We start from the raw sequence: 16,900 nt of genomic DNA, 5'->3' as shown, positions 1-16,900 counted from the left end.
GGAATATAATAGAAAATATAATAACAACATTCTGATGTATTTTATAATGTACAAAGCCTTGTTTCATGCATCATCTCTTTAGAATCTTCCAGCAACTCTGAGGAAAACATAAGGGTCTATTTATTGTTCCCATTTTGCAGGTGATGAAAGTGAGACTAAGAAGGTTAAATATAAAGTGGAAAAAACAATTAATTTAGAGTTGTTCGTAGATTAAGCAAGAGAATAATTTAATCTGATTATCATTTGGCACAAGTTAAGAGCTAAGTTTTCTTATATCAATTATCTATTGCCTTATAATAAACCACCCCCAAATAATGACTTAGAACGGTAACAGTCCTTTATTCTGCTCCCAGAATTGGGGCTGTGAAGGCCCAAATAGCTGAGAGTGGGGGTGGGGCTGGAACAGCTGGCTTCTTCGGGTTTCTCTCTTTCTGTGGTCTCTCCACGTGGTCCCTCCACATGGCAGCCCCAGTGTAACCATGGCAGCTGAAGGCTTCCGGAGTGCGTGGCAAGAACAAGAGTAAGAGAGAGAGAGAGAGAATAAGAGGGTATTAGGCAGAAACTCTAAAACCGTACGACCCAGACTTAGAAGGATGTTGCTGCTGCTGCTGCTAAGTAGCTTCACTCGTTTCCGACTCTGTGCGACCCCATAGACGGCAGCCCGCCAGGTTCCGCCATCCCTGGGATTCTCCAGGCAAGAACACTGGAGTGGGCTGCCATTTCCTTCTCCAATGCATGAAAGTGAAAAGTGAAAGTGAAGTCGCTCAGTCGTGTCCAACCCTGTGCGACCCCATGGGCTGCAGCCCACCAGGCTCCTCCGTCCATGGGCTTTTCCAGGCAAGAGTGCTGGACTGGGTTGCCATTGCCTTCTCCGAGAAGGATGTTTATTATTACACGGTGTCAACTTCTACTACATTTTCTTAGACTCAAGCCACCACAGCTAACACATATTCTTGGAGGAGAATTAGACTCAGCTTCTTTGTTGAATTTTGGGCACATTTCCCTGTCTAAAATGCTTGCCTAAATTAGTGCAGACATGAAACTAAGAGGTAAGGGACACAGCTAAGGTCATTCACATAAGGGTCATTCACAGCTATGGTTAAATTGTTCCACTAATATTAGATCCAACTGTGTGACTCCCAAGCCTGTGCTTTTTTTTAATACTCTAGAAAATCCACTGTGATCAGCATGTCCAGTAGGGTAGGGAAGACATGCTGGTCACCAAACAGAGCCAGTTCTCCTCACTGCCTGGGAAAACACACTTATTTATTTTGCAGGAAAATATTACCCCGAAAGCAGTCATCCACAAGCACTCAGGTCTGTGTTTTTAATCCCTCCCTCCAACAGATGTATTCAATTGCATTTTCCCAAAATGAATCACTTTTTTTGTTGTTGTTGTTGTTATTTTTGCCTGTATTTCTCACCTCTCAAGATCCTTTTGTGTTAATTCTGAAACCCATCACTTAGGTTGATAACGCCTCCCAATTTGGAATCTTCCCTTGATTCCATCATAATGAACGTGTGCCCTCTCTATGGGTCACTGTATGAACCCTTCTTTAAGAGGAGGGTCTCACATAAGATCTGAGGAGTATTCTTTTTTACCCCAAGAATTTCTGTTGAACTAAAGAGAGTTTTGGAGAAGGAAATGGCAACCCACTCTAGTTTTTGTGCCTGGAGAATCCCATGGAGAGCTGGCAGGCTACAATCCATAGGGTCACACAGAGTCGGACCCGACTGAAGAGACAGCAAAGAGAGTTTAAACCATCTCATTTTGGAAAATCTGGAAATTTGAACAATGAGAAGGAGCTGAATTCTCAGTGTGTTCACATACCAGTTTTAGTAACTCTCGGCAGTAAGGTAGATTTTTCCAATAAGAGCTTTTCTCTGTGTAAGGATTCCCAGCAGTCTCTATGGACTTCCCAGGTGGATCAGTGGTAAAGTAATTCGCCTGCCAATGCAGGAGACTCAGAAGACTCGATCCCTGCATCTGGAAGATCCCCTGGAGAAGGAAATTGCAACCCACTCCAGTATTCTTGCCTGGGAAATCCCATGGACAGAGGAGCCTGGTGGGCTACAGTCCATGGGGTCACACGGAGTCAGACATGACTGAGCTTGCAGGTACAGCAGTCCTTATAGGGAAACATCTCTGTTTCTCACACCTCAGGGCTTGGTGGGGGCCTAGGGTAAGAAGCAGAGAGAATGGATAAGGATCTCCAGTAGGTATTGGAGCTCTAAGAAGACCAGCACAGTCCATAGAAATGTAACTGCAAGCCACACAGGTACTCATATTTTATAATATCTGCATTTTGAAAAGTAAAAAGTGATTTTTTAATAATTAAACAATTATTAATTTTCATAATATATTTTATTTAACCAAATATGTACAAAATACTATTATTTGAACATGCATTTAACATAAAAAATATTCAAGAGATGTTTTTCATCCTTATTTCTATACCAAGTCTTAAAGACCCATGTATATTTCACACTTCTTCCACACCTAATTCTGGGCTAACCACATTTCAACGTATCAACAACCAATTCGTATTGGACTGCACACTTAAGCCCTTCGTTTCTGTTGTTACATTGGGCCTCTGATACTCCAAACCTTTATTATTTGGTTTCATATCTTTTCACCGTCCAGATCTTAGCTCGAAACACCTGTCCCGTAGAGAAACTCCTAATGAGGTCTACTCCTGTCCTGTCATTCTTTATTGTGTTATCCTGCAGTATTGTCTCTACAGAACCCACCCCTTCTAAAATGATCTCATTGATTTGTTTACATACTTATTGTCTAGTTTCTCTGCCAGAATCTAAGTTTCAGAAGGGCAGAGATTTTTTAAAACTTATGGTCTGTTGTGATTTTCCGGTGCAAAGCACCGTGCCTGGCCCACGCCAAGGGCTCAAAACACCTTTGCAGGAGGAAGGAATCGCATTCCTCCGGATCCCAGCGGAAGAGGGCAGCGTAGCCGCGTGTCACAGGTGGGGCACCCACGTTGCGCGCGACCGCTCTCCGCGCGGGTGTGGGGTGAGTGGGTGGGTGTGGGGGTGTGAGCGGTAGAGCGCGCCAGCGAGCCCCACGAGCCGAGCGGGGAGGAGCAGCCAGCGCAGCGCCGCAGCGGCAGCGCCGGCCCGACCGGGCAGCTCGGAGGTGGGTGGGCCGTGTCGCCAGCCCGCCCGCGGGGTCCCTATTGGCCGCCTGTCGGCCGCCCTCCGCCCGGAAGGCGGCGAGGAGCCGCGGGGCTGCTCCGGAGCCGGGGCGGGAGAGCCAGGCCGAGCCGACGCCGGGAGGACGCGCGGAATCCGCGCCCCCACTCTCAGCCTCCTTGCACTCCCGCCGCCGCCCAGCTCGTCTCGGGCGCTGGCGCCTACCGTCGGCCTCCGACAGCGCCCGGGAAGGACCCGGGCAGCTCCCGGGCGCCCGGGTGAGTGGCCGCGCGCGACTCTCTGCTCCCCCCGAGCCCCGCCGCCTGCTTTGGCTTTCGCGGCCGCGGCACGACGAGGTTTGCCCAGGCAGCGCCCAAGACAACAGAGAAGGCCAAGGCAGGGTAAACTTGACTGAGGGGAGAAGTGGGATCGCCACCGGGAGGTGCCCCCAGCCCCGCGGGCCGGATGGGAACAGGTGGCGCGGGCCGGGCGCTTTGTGTTCGGGGCGCGGAGACTGGGAGCCGGCGGCCGCGCCTCCCTCGGCCGCTCCCTTCCCTCCCTTGCTCCCCCGGGCGGCCGCACACCGGGTCGGCTGGGTAACGGAGCGGGAGTCACCAGGAATGTGCCTCTGGGGACAGCTTGGCTCGAGGGAGGAGAGAAGGTGGCCGTGGCGGCCGGGGAGCTGCGGGCGCCGAGAGGTGGCGCGGGGGCTGCGCGGCTGCTGCTGGCAGGAGAGGGATGCTTCCAGCCAGGCGCTTTCCGCCCGGGCGAGGGCTTCATTCTTCCGCGGCGCCCCTGGAGGTGGGGAGCTGGGTGGGCGTGTGTGCATAGAAAGAGGAGGCGGGGAGGTCAGCGACTTCCGGAGCGGGTTCTGATCGGTGCTCCGCGCCTTGCTTTCGGAGACCCAGAGCTTGGGGTGCGGCGGTGCCCGGCCACACGAGTGCGCAAGCGACGCTGGGCTGGGGGCATCCCCATGCTGGGGTTTAACAAAGAGTGCTCCTCTCCACCCGGCGGGGTGGGGCAGCTCCGGAGAGGTGGTCTTCAGCGAGCTAGACTTAGTCCAGGGGAAGGGTACTTCCTTTTGGGATTGTCATTTTATTATTATATTGCCTTTTTTTTTTTTTTTTTTTTTTTTTAAGGACTGCTGACTGATGCATGAGGGGCCCACGGAGGCGCAGGAGTGGTGGTGATGGTTTGGGAAGCGGAGCTGAAGTGCGCTGGGCTTTGGTGACGCGTGACAGTTTATCATGACCGTGTTCAGGCAGGAAAACGTGGATGATTACTACGACACCGGCGAGGAACTTGGCAGGTACGGGGCAGGTGGGGTAGGGTGCTGAAAGCTCAAGCTTCTGGGTGGTGGGAATGCATAATATTGCTGGTAGTGGGCGGTAAACAAATGCAGTTTGAATTCAGATGTCTCCCTCTTCCTTCTAGGAGATGTGCAAATTATAGAGAAAAGAGTTACTAACCCAGCAAGGACTAGGGACCAGAAATAAACTACCTCGTCCAAGGGGTTGGGGGGCGGAGAGGCAATTTCAGTGTTAGATTATGATGCAGTGTATTGATTGAGACCCCTGGACAAGAACAGATTTAATTGTCTTCAATAACTCTTGTCAGCTTTTGCCCTTCTGAGACAATGAGGCAAACGCTGATATGTAGTTGGAACTGGAGTTAGCTGCTTATGTGTGATTCAGATAGAACAAACCAATTAATAGGCTTTTAAAAGCTTAATACGTTCCCTCTTTATGAATTTTCTGAGTAACATGCATGCACAAGTATTGGTAGGTCACACATGAAGACTTGCCAGATGTTGATGTTGGGTTTAGATTTTCAAACTTCCTTGAACCAGCAGTTTAATTACCCAGTTGGTGTCAGTGGTTGCTTTGCTTTCATTCACAATGTTAAATTTTTAACAAATCCCTGATGGCGAGTCTAATATGGCTATCTGGATTCAGAGCATACTTCCATTGCTGCAGGAGCTGTGATTCTGAAAGTGGAGCCTTTCAGTTCCAGGTGAACAAAGAACGGTTTCTTTGGGGACATGGAGGGGCTGGATGGGTCTCTTCTTGACTGGGGATTTGACAAGGTGGGTTGTGCTCTGGTCTGACTTCAGCAGAAAACCCAGGTTTCACATCTTAATTTAAATTCTGCATAAGGAATTTGACTGTGGTTTATTTGTATTGTGAGTCAAGTAGACAGAAGAATCTTTAAACAAACAAAAAAGTATGTCTTTATTTAATATGTGTATCAAAATATGTGTTTTTCCATATACATCTGTTGTCTGATTCAGTGCTTCCTTTTTCCCCATGAAAAGGAAATTCAAAAACACCCACACCCTAGATTACTTTATGAGAACTGAAGTTGAGTTTAAAATATTTTTCAAGTAATAGTTCAGACTAAAAGCAATGTTTTTAAAGTTATTGTATAAAATATTTCTGTATACCTTTAGTATGAACTAAGAACATCACTGGGAGCTTGTGCTTAGGGGAATTTTATTGTATACTGGAGATTTACTGAATGAATAAGATGGAAAGCTCTCAAAAATCACATTTTGTGGATATGTTTAAGGTTAAGGTTTAAGAGTATGTGGTTGAAATACTTGGTTTAACTAGAATTAAGTCACTTTATTCCTGTGGCTTTTAGCAAGATGAGTGGTACATGGAGTTTCCCTTTGGGAGCAGGGGAGAAAGGTGAAAAACTATATTTAAATTCTGTTTGTGTAGTGTGGCCTGATTATATAAATTCTCTCATAAAGAAAGATGGTTAAAAGTAGGTGAGTTGACTGCTTTATAGATTAAATATGCTGACCTTATTTTCATTAAGATCTTTTGATAGAATTATGTGTGATGAGAAGGAAAAACAAAAAAATGAGGACTCCCTGTGGCTGGTGGGGGAGTTTGTGATCCTTTATTCCGTGGGTGTGATGACAGGCCCTCTGCCTCTGCTATGGGAAGTGGTTTGCTCGTTTGTCACTAGCAGTTGGCTTTGATTCTGGCTCATTCTACATTTCTGTGTATAATTTTCTCCCCACTGTGCAAGACTAACTGACAAATTGTTTATTGAAAATTTTAATTTGTGTGACCTGTGAATTTCAAAGAAGCGCTCTGAAAAACTGGGGGTTGGGGATTTTGAAAAAAAAAGTACACGTGCCCATCTGTCTAATAGGTCTTTTGTTTTTGTCTAAAAATGTGGTAAATCTTTTTTTTTTTTTTTTGAAGTTTTTTTTCCAGTCCTGTGAATTTTATGTCTGCTGGGAAATTGCCACTTCCTGAAAACAAATGCAGGCATAAGATGGACATTTGGGAAAGATGCCGCTTCATGTGTCACTGCGAGGAGATTGGGAGTAGAGGCAAGAGCTTAGTGGTGGAAAATGGAAATGGGCAGATACTTAACACAAAAGCAAGGTTGATCTAAGAGTGAGTTACAAATAGGCCCACATCTAGGATTTAAGACTTCACCCATGTATCTTTAGCAGTAATCTAAATAATAGCTACTCAATTTATAAATGAGCTGAGAAAAGTCCATAGCTAGAGGAGGAAAATGGGTTTTTTAACAAGCAGAATATAGTATTATGATTATTACTATTGTCACTTTACTTTTATGAAAACAGAGTTTGTATGTACAAGGGCGAGAGTGCATGTGTCTCTGTCTGTGTATATTAGTGTATATACTGCCAGGACTACCATAAAAACTCTTTGTCAGCTCTAAAAAACTTTTAAAGTATTATGATCATTTGCAGTAGTGACAGAGCAGACAGACCACTGGACAGATAGTCTGATCCAAAATTGGGTATACAGCTCAGCAGCTTTATAACTTTGAATAGGTCACTTATCCTCCCTGACCCTCAGGGTCTTCATCTGTAAAATTAGAGGCCTAGTGCTTATTTCATGACTGTTGTGAGTACCAAGTAATCTAAGACATGTAAAAGTATTTTATCAGCAGTCAGGAGTTAAACAAACAAAGATATCATCCGCAGAACTTGGTTGAGACGTGAGTATTCCAGGCACGCTAATAACTTGGTTTGCAACCCGATATTCTTTTAAGTGTCTGTTTCCCAATTTGGGGAAGGGCCTGTGGGAAAAGGGCCATGGGGAAGACCCATTGCTGACAGCCCTCAGCCTCTCCACTCTGATTCTGAATAATACAGCTCTGGCCTTGAAGTCGAGTGGAGACGAGCGCCTGCAGTGAAAGGGACTTCAGCATTAGAGGATTGTTTGGTGACCTCTGTTGACTCTAGGAGGTCCTTTGGGTCTCAGCCTGTATCCCAGGAGGTGGAATGAAGAACTGCTTCCATCATGTGTAGTGGCTTCTGGGAGGAGTTCTCACAAATGTGGATTTCTGCATGCGCTGTTACACTGGGTCATTTTAATGCCCAGGTGCCTTAGCATCTCTTATCAGCTGGCACTTGGGGCAGCTGAAGTCTGGCTTGCCCCACCATCGGGCTCCAGTTTCACCCCGGCTTTGGTTCAGCCTAATCTGTGAGCCTTCTGGGCACCTCTCTGAACACTGCCTTGCTAAGGACTGGCCTTGTTTCTCTTCCACTCTCTGCCCTTATGTGATCTTAAGACCTTGGTCCTACCTCCTAAATAAATCTCTCCACAATGATTTCTCCCTTTCAGAAGCCAAATGGCTTGTCTGAAGCACGCCATTGATCGTGACCGCAGACCGCCTGGTCCATGCTCCATCTTTGCTTTGTGTTATTAATGTTCTTGTATTGCTCTATGTAGCCGACTTGAAAGTTCCTTTAGAGTGTGTTCTGGTCTCTTTTCTCCCCAAGGTCTACAATGTGCTTTATAATTCCAGGCAAAAATTTGATCGATGCCTGAATAAGTTAATGCAGGCCTGCAGGTAGGTATTGAGACCAGAATGGGGATTTGAGATGCAAACGATACCGACTCAGATGGAGAGGCAGTGTTTAGCATGGGACAGTCTGGTACACTGGAAAGCGGAAAGATACCTACCTTTGCAGGATGTTGTGAGAATTGGAGGCAGTGGCTGTAAACATCGGACACATAGTCACTGCCCCAGATATTATTTTTAATAACCTCTTTTCCTCATTATAGCATTTACCACAGTGCATACTCATTACTGGTTTGATTGTCTGCTTTCCCCACAACTTGTCCCAAGGTTGTGACCTTGGACTTTCTCATCACTTTTTGTCTCTTATGCTTAATTAGATGTGTGATTCTAGGTGCTCAATAAATGCTTGCTGATTGAATGAATGAATGGATTAATATTCTTAAAGCACAATGGACACACCCATATATATTTACATTTATATGACCCTCAATAAGTGATGACTGGTGGGGATGAACTTAGGATATTAAAGACTGCAGCTCATCAAAATAAGAGCTGCTTTTGCCTTTGCCTTCTCTGGCTGAACAGTAATGTGCAAAAGCAGCCAAAATTTCTAAGCACAAGATGTGTTTTAAACAAAACACAATGGAGCCTTACATATTCTACATTTGTTTGGATGGTCACTGGAAGATAATAATTCAAAGTTAAAACATTCTCATTTTGGCATAAAATCCATGGGCATTTTAATCAACATAAGGAGCTGTATTGATAATAAACCCTGACAGTCTGAGTACATCTTTCAGTTGATTTACTGTGAACTGCAGAAATCAGTCGTAAGAATACTGGCAATCTCATGGGGATGGGGGTGAGGGTGGAAGGAGAGACCTCTGAGCATATTTTCTTCTTGGAAGTGGGGCTCAAAGGCTCATGGGGTTGACTAGTGAGATCACCCTGTAGGACCTCGCTGACTGTGAGTTTTCTCTTTTCCTTTCTGCTTTCTTGTCCCCTCAGATGTTTGCTCTGATGGGAAAGGCAGCCAAGCTTTAAGAGAGAGAAAGTTCGAATATACCTATTAGAGATAACAGTCAGGGATTTTAAAATTCTGTGCATTTCAGGGAGATCTAATAATAGTCTTCTAGAATGCGAAGGGAGGGCGTGGTGACAGTGCCGAGTGACATTTGGGCTGAATGCTTGCTTGCCAGCACTGGGAATGCAGAATCTGCCTCTGGACCTCCTGGGGACCCAGAAATTCAGCTCACTGGAACCTAGTGGGGCATACCCCAGGAATGTAGGGTATGGAGGTGCTTATTGACGGAGAAGCCAGGGAACACTGAAGCAGCTTTCTTGGCCCCTCTGTGCTCTTTCCTCTAGGCTTGTGTCTCACCCAGCTGCTTAGGAACCTAAAAGCCCCATAGCGTTGGCTCACCCCTGTAAAGCCGTGAAAAACACAATAAGCTTACAGAGATGGATGCTCAGATTAATTGCAGTTATTGCAAATACGGTGTTATGTCAGAAGAGGTGCCATTATCAGACATATCCTCTGGTCTCTCAGCAAATTTGTAACCTCTGAAGTGCAGAGTGCATTTCCTTGAGGCATTGGTGTGTGAGTGTGTGAGTGTGTGTGTGTGTGTGTGTGTGTGTATGTGAGGAATTGGTGTGTGAGTGTGTGTGTGTGCGCACTGAGGAGAGGGGTGGAGGGGAGTGTCTTCAGAGATGCTGTGGTAGGGGGATGAGAGGTGAACCTCAAGGTCAAGATTGTGTTGTCTGACCTCTGGGACACCCTGCCAGGGAATGTGCTACGAACTCTCACCTTTAATTCTAGTCAGTTGCTTTGTGTACCTAACCTAACCTAATCTTGCATTTCATATGCATGAAATAAAGCATGATTTTAGTGTAAAAACTTATTTCTGATCAGGAGACAAAGAAAGCTTCCTACCGGTAGAGGGGAGGGGAGGAGCTTTCGTTGGTGAAGGGCAGCCCAAGACCCTTGGACACTTAGACCTTAGAAGAAGCTGAGCAGTCAGTGAATCCTTTCTTCTTGTTTCATCCCATCAGACCTTAGGTCCAGTAGCTTTCTTGAGGTAGCTGGTTGGTAGGTAGCAAGAGATGGACCTAGACTCCTGAACAGGACTGTTTTCATTATATTCTTCACGCTACTTAGGATTTGGCAATTATCTTTTTTTTGGAAGCCAGGAAATGTTGATATTTAAGAGAAGTGGTTTAGGTAGCCATCTAATGCCCATCTATCTTCATACCTGCTTGGACAGGATGGTCAGGAGTAACCAGTAACAATTTCATGGTGGGTTTTCATTTTTACCCCATGCAGAGGTTGACCCCTGGATTTCAGAACACTCATGGGCACTAGACAACACATGCGACATTCTTGCCTTTTCCAAATGGCCTGTGCCCCATAGTTATGAATGGCGCTAGAACCTGCTGTAGTTTTACCCAAGTCTCAAAGTTAATAATTTAGCTTTTTAGAAAGTTCACAGAACACTTTCATTATTATTTAACCTTTGAGTCTTGGAATATGTGAGAGTTGTGGCTCTACCTAACAGGCCACCCTATAAGTGACAGCTTCTCATTTCATTAAGTATCACTAGTCTGTCTGGTTTAAGGTTGGGGTATGATTGTTTAAATCTTTATTTGGAAAGTGACACCTAATTGTTTTGCTTTGGTTTGTTGTAAGTTATCACAACAGAATGCATCATCCCTCAGCCTTGAAGGAGATTATATGGTAGTATAATTTTTTATAATAAATACAATTATTACTTTCTTAATATTTTAAATGAATTCTTTTAAATATACAGTTAGGAGAGAGTAGAGGAAAAAGTGATTGATCTTTGGTTTTTCTACATCGTCTAACAAAAATAGGTTTAAAAATAACTGACTAACTAGTACATATTTCTTAGGTAAAACAAAAAGTGCCATATCCCCGTTCTAGGTTTGATGTTCAGTTCAGTTCAGTTGCCCTTTGTGTCTGACTCTTTGCAACCCCATGGACTGCAGCACGCCAGGCTTCCCTGTCCATCACCAACTCCCGGAGCTTGCCCAAACCCATAACCTAAAATCACTGGTCTCATTTTCAATCCTAGTTCAAAACAAAACAAAACCAGTCACGTGCTGGTAACTAAACTCTTGTGATAGCTGACAGGTGTGATCCTTACTGACTCTTGTTTATCACTCCTGTCTTCTGGAGGTGATGTTAAGAGCTCGTGTGGCGTACAGACCACAGTGTGATCATTTACGTATAATGTTGCTTACCTCTTGAGAAATGACCCTGAGTCTTTCCCTTGTGTCCTCCCTGTCGACATTTCAATTGTGAGCTTGAGAAATTTTATTCCGTAATATAATGTTAGGTTCAGAGACATCAGGAGGGGAAGGAGTTGGGGAGAAGGTTGGTTTTATCCCCGTTTAAAAACACCTTCAACTTTGGAGGAAGAACATAATGTTTGAACAAATGAATGCTGTGAACTGCTGATCTCTGGTGTTTGAAAAGTTTGTATTGATGGTGCTGATATTCATAAGCCTGATGGTTTTCAGCTGGAAAATTTGGCTCTGTGTGTGGACTCTTGCAGGACACATTTTCAGTCAAAACTGTTTTGATTATTCCTACTCAGATATCATGTGATGAGTGGGACTGGTTTTTAAATATCTCAGGACAGTTGATATAGTAAATTTTCACTTATAAGTAATGAGCTAATTTCCATTTTTCCATCGCTCATTGTTTTCTTCCTTCAGAACCAGGCACCCCTTCCCTTTTTAACTTGTAAAAATTGTCAGGATTTTTGAGACCTTACTTCAGTCCACATGTTCTTGTCCCCCTCCCAGTGGAGAATTTTCCATAGGTGAGGTAATCAGTACCTTTTTGGTCCTATCCTGAAGAGGGTCAGATTTCCTTCTGAACTGCCTGTCTGTGTCTGCCTAGCACCTCATACTGCTGTCTTAGACTAGGCTATATATGTGGCAGGGTAGATAAGACTCAGCTCAGGTGATGGGACAGAATTGGGACAGGGGTACATTGGCACATGGAAGGAGTGGCTTGGGGGAGAAGAGATCAGTAGTTAGTGCTGATTCTGCTCTGATGTTTCCACCCCACTTTGAGAAGTTTTTCTAAATTGTTTTGCATCCCCTAAGGCTAATTTTTTTTTTTTTTTTGTCATCTGTGGTTTATGGGTAAGCAGCAGAAATATGTGTCTCTGAAAGAGTGTTGAAAAGCTGCAACCTTTTGAATCTAATATTATATAATAGACTGCTTCCCTTGAAAAAAAAACAAAACAATTGGCCCTGTAGGTATATGGATAGTAGAGAATACACTTTTCACAGCTAACTGCTGAAGCTGCAAATGCTGAATTGCACCTGATACCCTGAGGAACTGTCCTTAGAAATTTGGTAAGTCAAAGAAACATTAATAAGTTATTTGTTATCTTAAAAATACTGTTTTACTGCTACTAAATCAGTTATCTGAAACCAGGGCCTGCCAGGGTTTCTGCTATACACCGTAGATATGGATATAGAAAGTTGTCTTTCTAAGTGTTGTTTTTGCATATATACTGCTGTTTGTAGTGCCAGAAATTTCCACCAAATGTCCTCAGGAGCTCCTCTTTCTTTGGATGAAAATAGGTCTATTTCCTTCCCCTTCCCTGGCCAGCTTACCCCTCTTTTCAGACCATAATTGCGGTGGCATCATGTGCTCAGGACAAGGCCTGCCTGACCTAAGGCAACTCTGCTCTTGTTTTCCTCCTAATGTCTCTTTTTCCACATTATACAATCAGAGTGGCGTCCTCACGTGTCATCCCACTTGGTGAAAAATCTATGAAAAGAGTGCTTGAGACCCTGTTCTAGGCACTTCTTTGCCATGTAATTCACACTGCCTTTGGAATAGAGGGAAGATAGTTACAATGACCCTTTTCGAACTGCAGAGTTTGGACACCTGTCAGATGTGCCTCCTCACCAGCTTCAGGCAGCTGATTCAATTGTTTGGCAGAGAAAGTGAATTTGAACAAGTGGAATATTTTCCAGGATGAAGCTTTATCATCTTGTTCTCATCCCCACCCCTCCCCTGACACAGAGAGATAGGAGAGCTTGGCAAATGCAGTTGGGGACAGGCAAGGGAAGCCTGGCTGTGGTATAGAAGCATCAGGTCCCTTGGTTTTGCTAAACATGCTTGGGGCACTGAATGAGTCCATCCAGTTTTATGAATGGTACCAGTTAAGATGGACCATCCTTTGTAGGCCTTATCTTCAGAAGCAACATTCTTTGAGGCATATAATTAAAACAAAAAAAATTTTTTTTTTTTTTAAATTTTGCACCCATTGGACAAAGTCAGACTTCGAAACAGTGGAGCAGGATCCAGAGTCCTTCTGGGTCCACACTCCCAACATTCTTGAGTCTCCAGAGCTCCTTCCAAAAGGCCCAGTGTCCCCTTTAATTTCATCTAGATCGCAGGCGCCCATGGGGAGGCGTTCACAGTCATGGCGCAGCCTGCCTTCTGCCCGCAGCCCTGCGCCAGGCTGGGTCCTGACTGGCCGGAGTGTGCACCCAGCCTGCCCGGTGGAGGATGCAGGCCCGTGAAGGCCAGTGCCCTTGCCCGCCAACCCTGAGCCACCTCCACTCTGGCCCAAGCTGGGCAGGCAATGAAAACATATTTTTTTTAATTAAAAAAAAAAATTATCTGCTTTAGAGAGAAGTTTTAACCTGGAGAACTAAAAAGCAAGTGCAGAGTGAGCTGGCCAGTGGCGGCCTGCAGCCTTCTGTGGAGCCTGTCTAGGCTTGTCCTGCAGGTTCTCTTTCTTATCTTCTGTATCCTTAATTTGTGGTAAATAACTGGGCTGCTGCTGCTGCTGCTAAGTCACTTCAGTCGTGTCCGACTCTGTGTGACCCCATAGACGGCAGCCCACCAGGCTCCCCCCGTCCCTGGCATTCTCCAGGCAAGAACACTGGAGTGGGTTGCAGTTTCCTTCTCCAATGCATGAAAGTGAAAAGTGAAAGTGAACTCACTCAGTCGTGTCCAACTCTTAGCGACCCCATGGACTGCAGCCCACCAGGCTCCTCCATCCATGGGATTTTCCAGGCAAGAGTACTGGAGTGGGGTGCTATTGCCTTCTCCGAAATAACTGGGCAGCTCATATTTTTTTATACTTGGCTTGTCCCTGTGATTCTTGGCTCTCCCTATGAACGGTGCGTTTCACAAATTGACTTTTTGTGTGTCTTACATTGGGTGGGATGCAGCTATCTGCACAGGAGGCCTTGTTTATCTGCCTCGAAAGTGTTAGTCTCTCAGTCGTGTCCAACCCTTTGCGATCCCGTGGACTGTAGCCCTCTAGGTTCCTCTGTCCATGGAATTCTCCAGGCAAGAATACTGCAGTCGGGATCTTCCCAACCCAGGGATTGAACCTGGGTCTCCCGCATTGCAGTAGATTCTTTACTGTCTGAACCACCAGGGAAACTATGAAGGTACATATCCAGAAATGATAATATAGATCAGAGCTTTTGACCCACATCCCTGACTCAACAAAGCACTAGCTGTTACCTTGGGGAAGGCAGTTGACTTCTGTGAGACTCAGTTTTCTCATCTGTGAAACTGGTATAATAATCATACCTGCCTCAGAAGGTGGTTGTGAAGATATATGTGGTGTGTGTAAGGTGCTTGACCCAGTAGCAGGAACATAGAAAGCACTGAAGAAGGGGTGGCTGTTTACTAAGACAGGGTAGGAGAGACTGAACATGCTTCTGGGTCTCAGGGGCCTGCCTTTTTCTGTTAGTTTCTCAGCTCCTCACCCAGGTTCTGGCCTGGCTGTCTAGGGGCAGGGTGGGGCTTACTTCCCACCTCTCCTCAATTCCATCCTCCCTCCTTCTCTTCTCCTCTGTCTGCGCTGCCTTTGGCTCAGCCCACAGGGTGGGCTCATTCTACCAAGTTTGATGCATTTGTGTGCCCCGTCTTGGCTATCTGTTTCAGCTGGCTCAGACCCAGGACTCAGTTTATGTGCCGGGCTCCCTCTCTGGTCTGCCCTCTGGTGTGGTCAGTGATCCTCTGAACTCCTGAGAAATGAGTTATCCAGGAATTTAGCCATGCATTTGAGAGTGGGCTGCTAGAGATGGGGCTTATGGGATTCCATTGCCAAAGGGCACCCAGAGTCTCTGGGAAGAGGGAGGGAGGAGCTCATATCTAGATGGGAAGACATGCTTTCGGGGAAGCCAGAACAGCTAAAAGCTGCACAACTGAGGGAGGGCTGCTCAGAAATGCTCAGGGACCCGGTCATCCTGGCATTATTAAGAACCTGAGGTATGCCAGCACACAAATTCATGTTTTAATGGGGTGTACTGTAGCTTCCTGAAAAGTCAATTTCATTTTTCTAGCTGCTTTTTAAATGAAAAAAAAAACTGTCTTAAGCAGCTGAATAAGAGACTAGGAATTTGATCCGACGAACAAATCATTGATTTTTATTACAGATCTTTATGGGGGAAGGAGTCTAAATGAGTGTGTGAGTTCCATTCCACGATGAACTTGCTGCAGAAGGCAAGACGTACGGCAGGTCTGAGCCTCCGCTCAGTTCTGACACGTACTGATTTAAGATGTGAAAATGAGTGTTTGGCCAAGCCAGAGTTTCCTGTGCCAAGAAAAGCCTATTAGGTTGGTGGCTGAAAGGCTGAATTGTTAGGATTTACTTAATGGTGAAGCTCTGCCAGCTGCTGGGAGTGAATGCCCACTTAGGCGTTTGAGTGCATCCTTGTTCCCTGGACTCGGGGCCCATTTGTTCAAGGAACATGGCGGCCTTACAAGAGGCCACTCTAAAAGGATGCTTCCTTATTCTTATGGCCCCTTGTGTAGAGATATCCGTAGTTTGTAACAGTAACATTAGTTGCTCACAAATTTTTAAAGAAGAATGCCTGGAAATTGGGCTTATCAGGTGAGTTCAAGTGAAATATCAGGGAGTGACAATGTTAACTATAAACAGGCAACATAAATGGCCTGTTAAACAAAAGTTGCCGTGTGAGCTGTGATATCCGCCCATCACGTATTCATTCATCCAGGGCTGATTGATTTCTCAATGGTAGGGCAGTGGGGTAGTGGGCAGAACCTTTTGTCTCAATGAGTTCCAAGTGGGGCAGACAGACTTTACATAATCAATGATTATAGAAAACCTAAAGAAGAAGTGAGAGAAACCAAGTATGAAAAACTGTTTCTGGAGTTCCAGCAAAGAGATGCCATTCTGACTTTGAGGGTTCATATGTTTATTCACTCATTCATCCAGATTTTGTGGGGACTAAAAACATAAGCAGGTAGGTGCCCAAGTGGATATGTGTGTGTGTATGTGTGTGTGTGTCTACTTGTTTAGTCCCTGAAAAAAATTGAAACTCAGACATGAAAAAAGAGACTAGGAGACTAAGATTTACTGGGAACCCATTCTAGACCAGTGACTGGAGGTAAGTTTTGTAACCCACATTTTACAGATGAGAAAACTGAGGTACAGAAAGACATTGGCTTTGGATAATGTGTTTAAAATAGTGGAGGCAACTTTTGGACACCCCAGATTGCTAAGTGATGACTGGAAATTGGGTGATGGGCTTGCTTTGTGGCCTGTTCCTCTGCCACTGTCATGGAAGGGGGATGTTCAAAGAACTTTAGAACATTCAGAGCAATGCCTAGCGTATGACAGGTTCAGTACATGTTTCCTTCCTTTAAATTGGAAGTTTTCAACCTCAGTACTAGTAGCATTTTGGTCGAGATGATTCTTTGTGGTTGTGGGAAGCCAGCATCCCTGGCTTCTGCCCTCTGGATGCTAGTAACCTTTCACCCTACCCCCACCCCAGCCCACTGAGAATCACTGGGCTACAGGATCAAGACAGGGAAGTGTTAACAAATGGACCTAGGGGTTGGAACAGGTGGTAGGCAAGGAGGATCCTGCACCCAGTGAGCCAAGAAACTGCCTCTGAAAGAAGGTATTGGCCTTGG

General features: G+C 45.3%; 1 protein-coding gene across 7 annotated transcripts in view; it reads left to right on the top strand.

The window, feature by feature from the left end:
* Positions 1 to 2,910: 2,910 nt before the first annotated feature.
* DAPK1 (death associated protein kinase 1) overlaps positions 2,911 to 16,900 on the top strand; it is a 206,029-nt gene continuing 192,039 nt past the window's right edge. Inside the window, exons 1-2 of one of the 7 annotated variants that reach the window (XM_070459526.1) lie at positions 2,911 to 2,982; positions 4,287 to 4,456. In XM_070459526.1, the coding sequence (XP_070315627.1) occupies positions 4,395 to 4,456 (62 nt within the window). In that variant the 5' untranslated portion in view covers positions 2,911 to 2,982; positions 4,287 to 4,394. Of the gene's footprint in view, positions 2,983 to 3,076; positions 3,426 to 3,456; positions 3,549 to 3,804; positions 3,949 to 4,070; positions 4,182 to 4,286; positions 4,457 to 16,900 lie in introns of those variants that run through there. The other 6 variants (XM_020902140.2, XM_020902143.2, XM_070459525.1 and 3 more) reach the window with 6 other exon arrangements.

Source organism: Odocoileus virginianus, chromosome 31, assembly GCF_023699985.2.
Source record: "Odocoileus virginianus isolate 20LAN1187 ecotype Illinois chromosome 31, Ovbor_1.2, whole genome shotgun sequence".
NCBI lineage: Eukaryota > Metazoa > Chordata > Mammalia > Artiodactyla > Cervidae > Odocoileus > Odocoileus virginianus.
The sequence above is the reverse complement of the archived record's forward strand: the minus strand, read 5'-3'. Positions and strand labels throughout refer to the sequence as shown.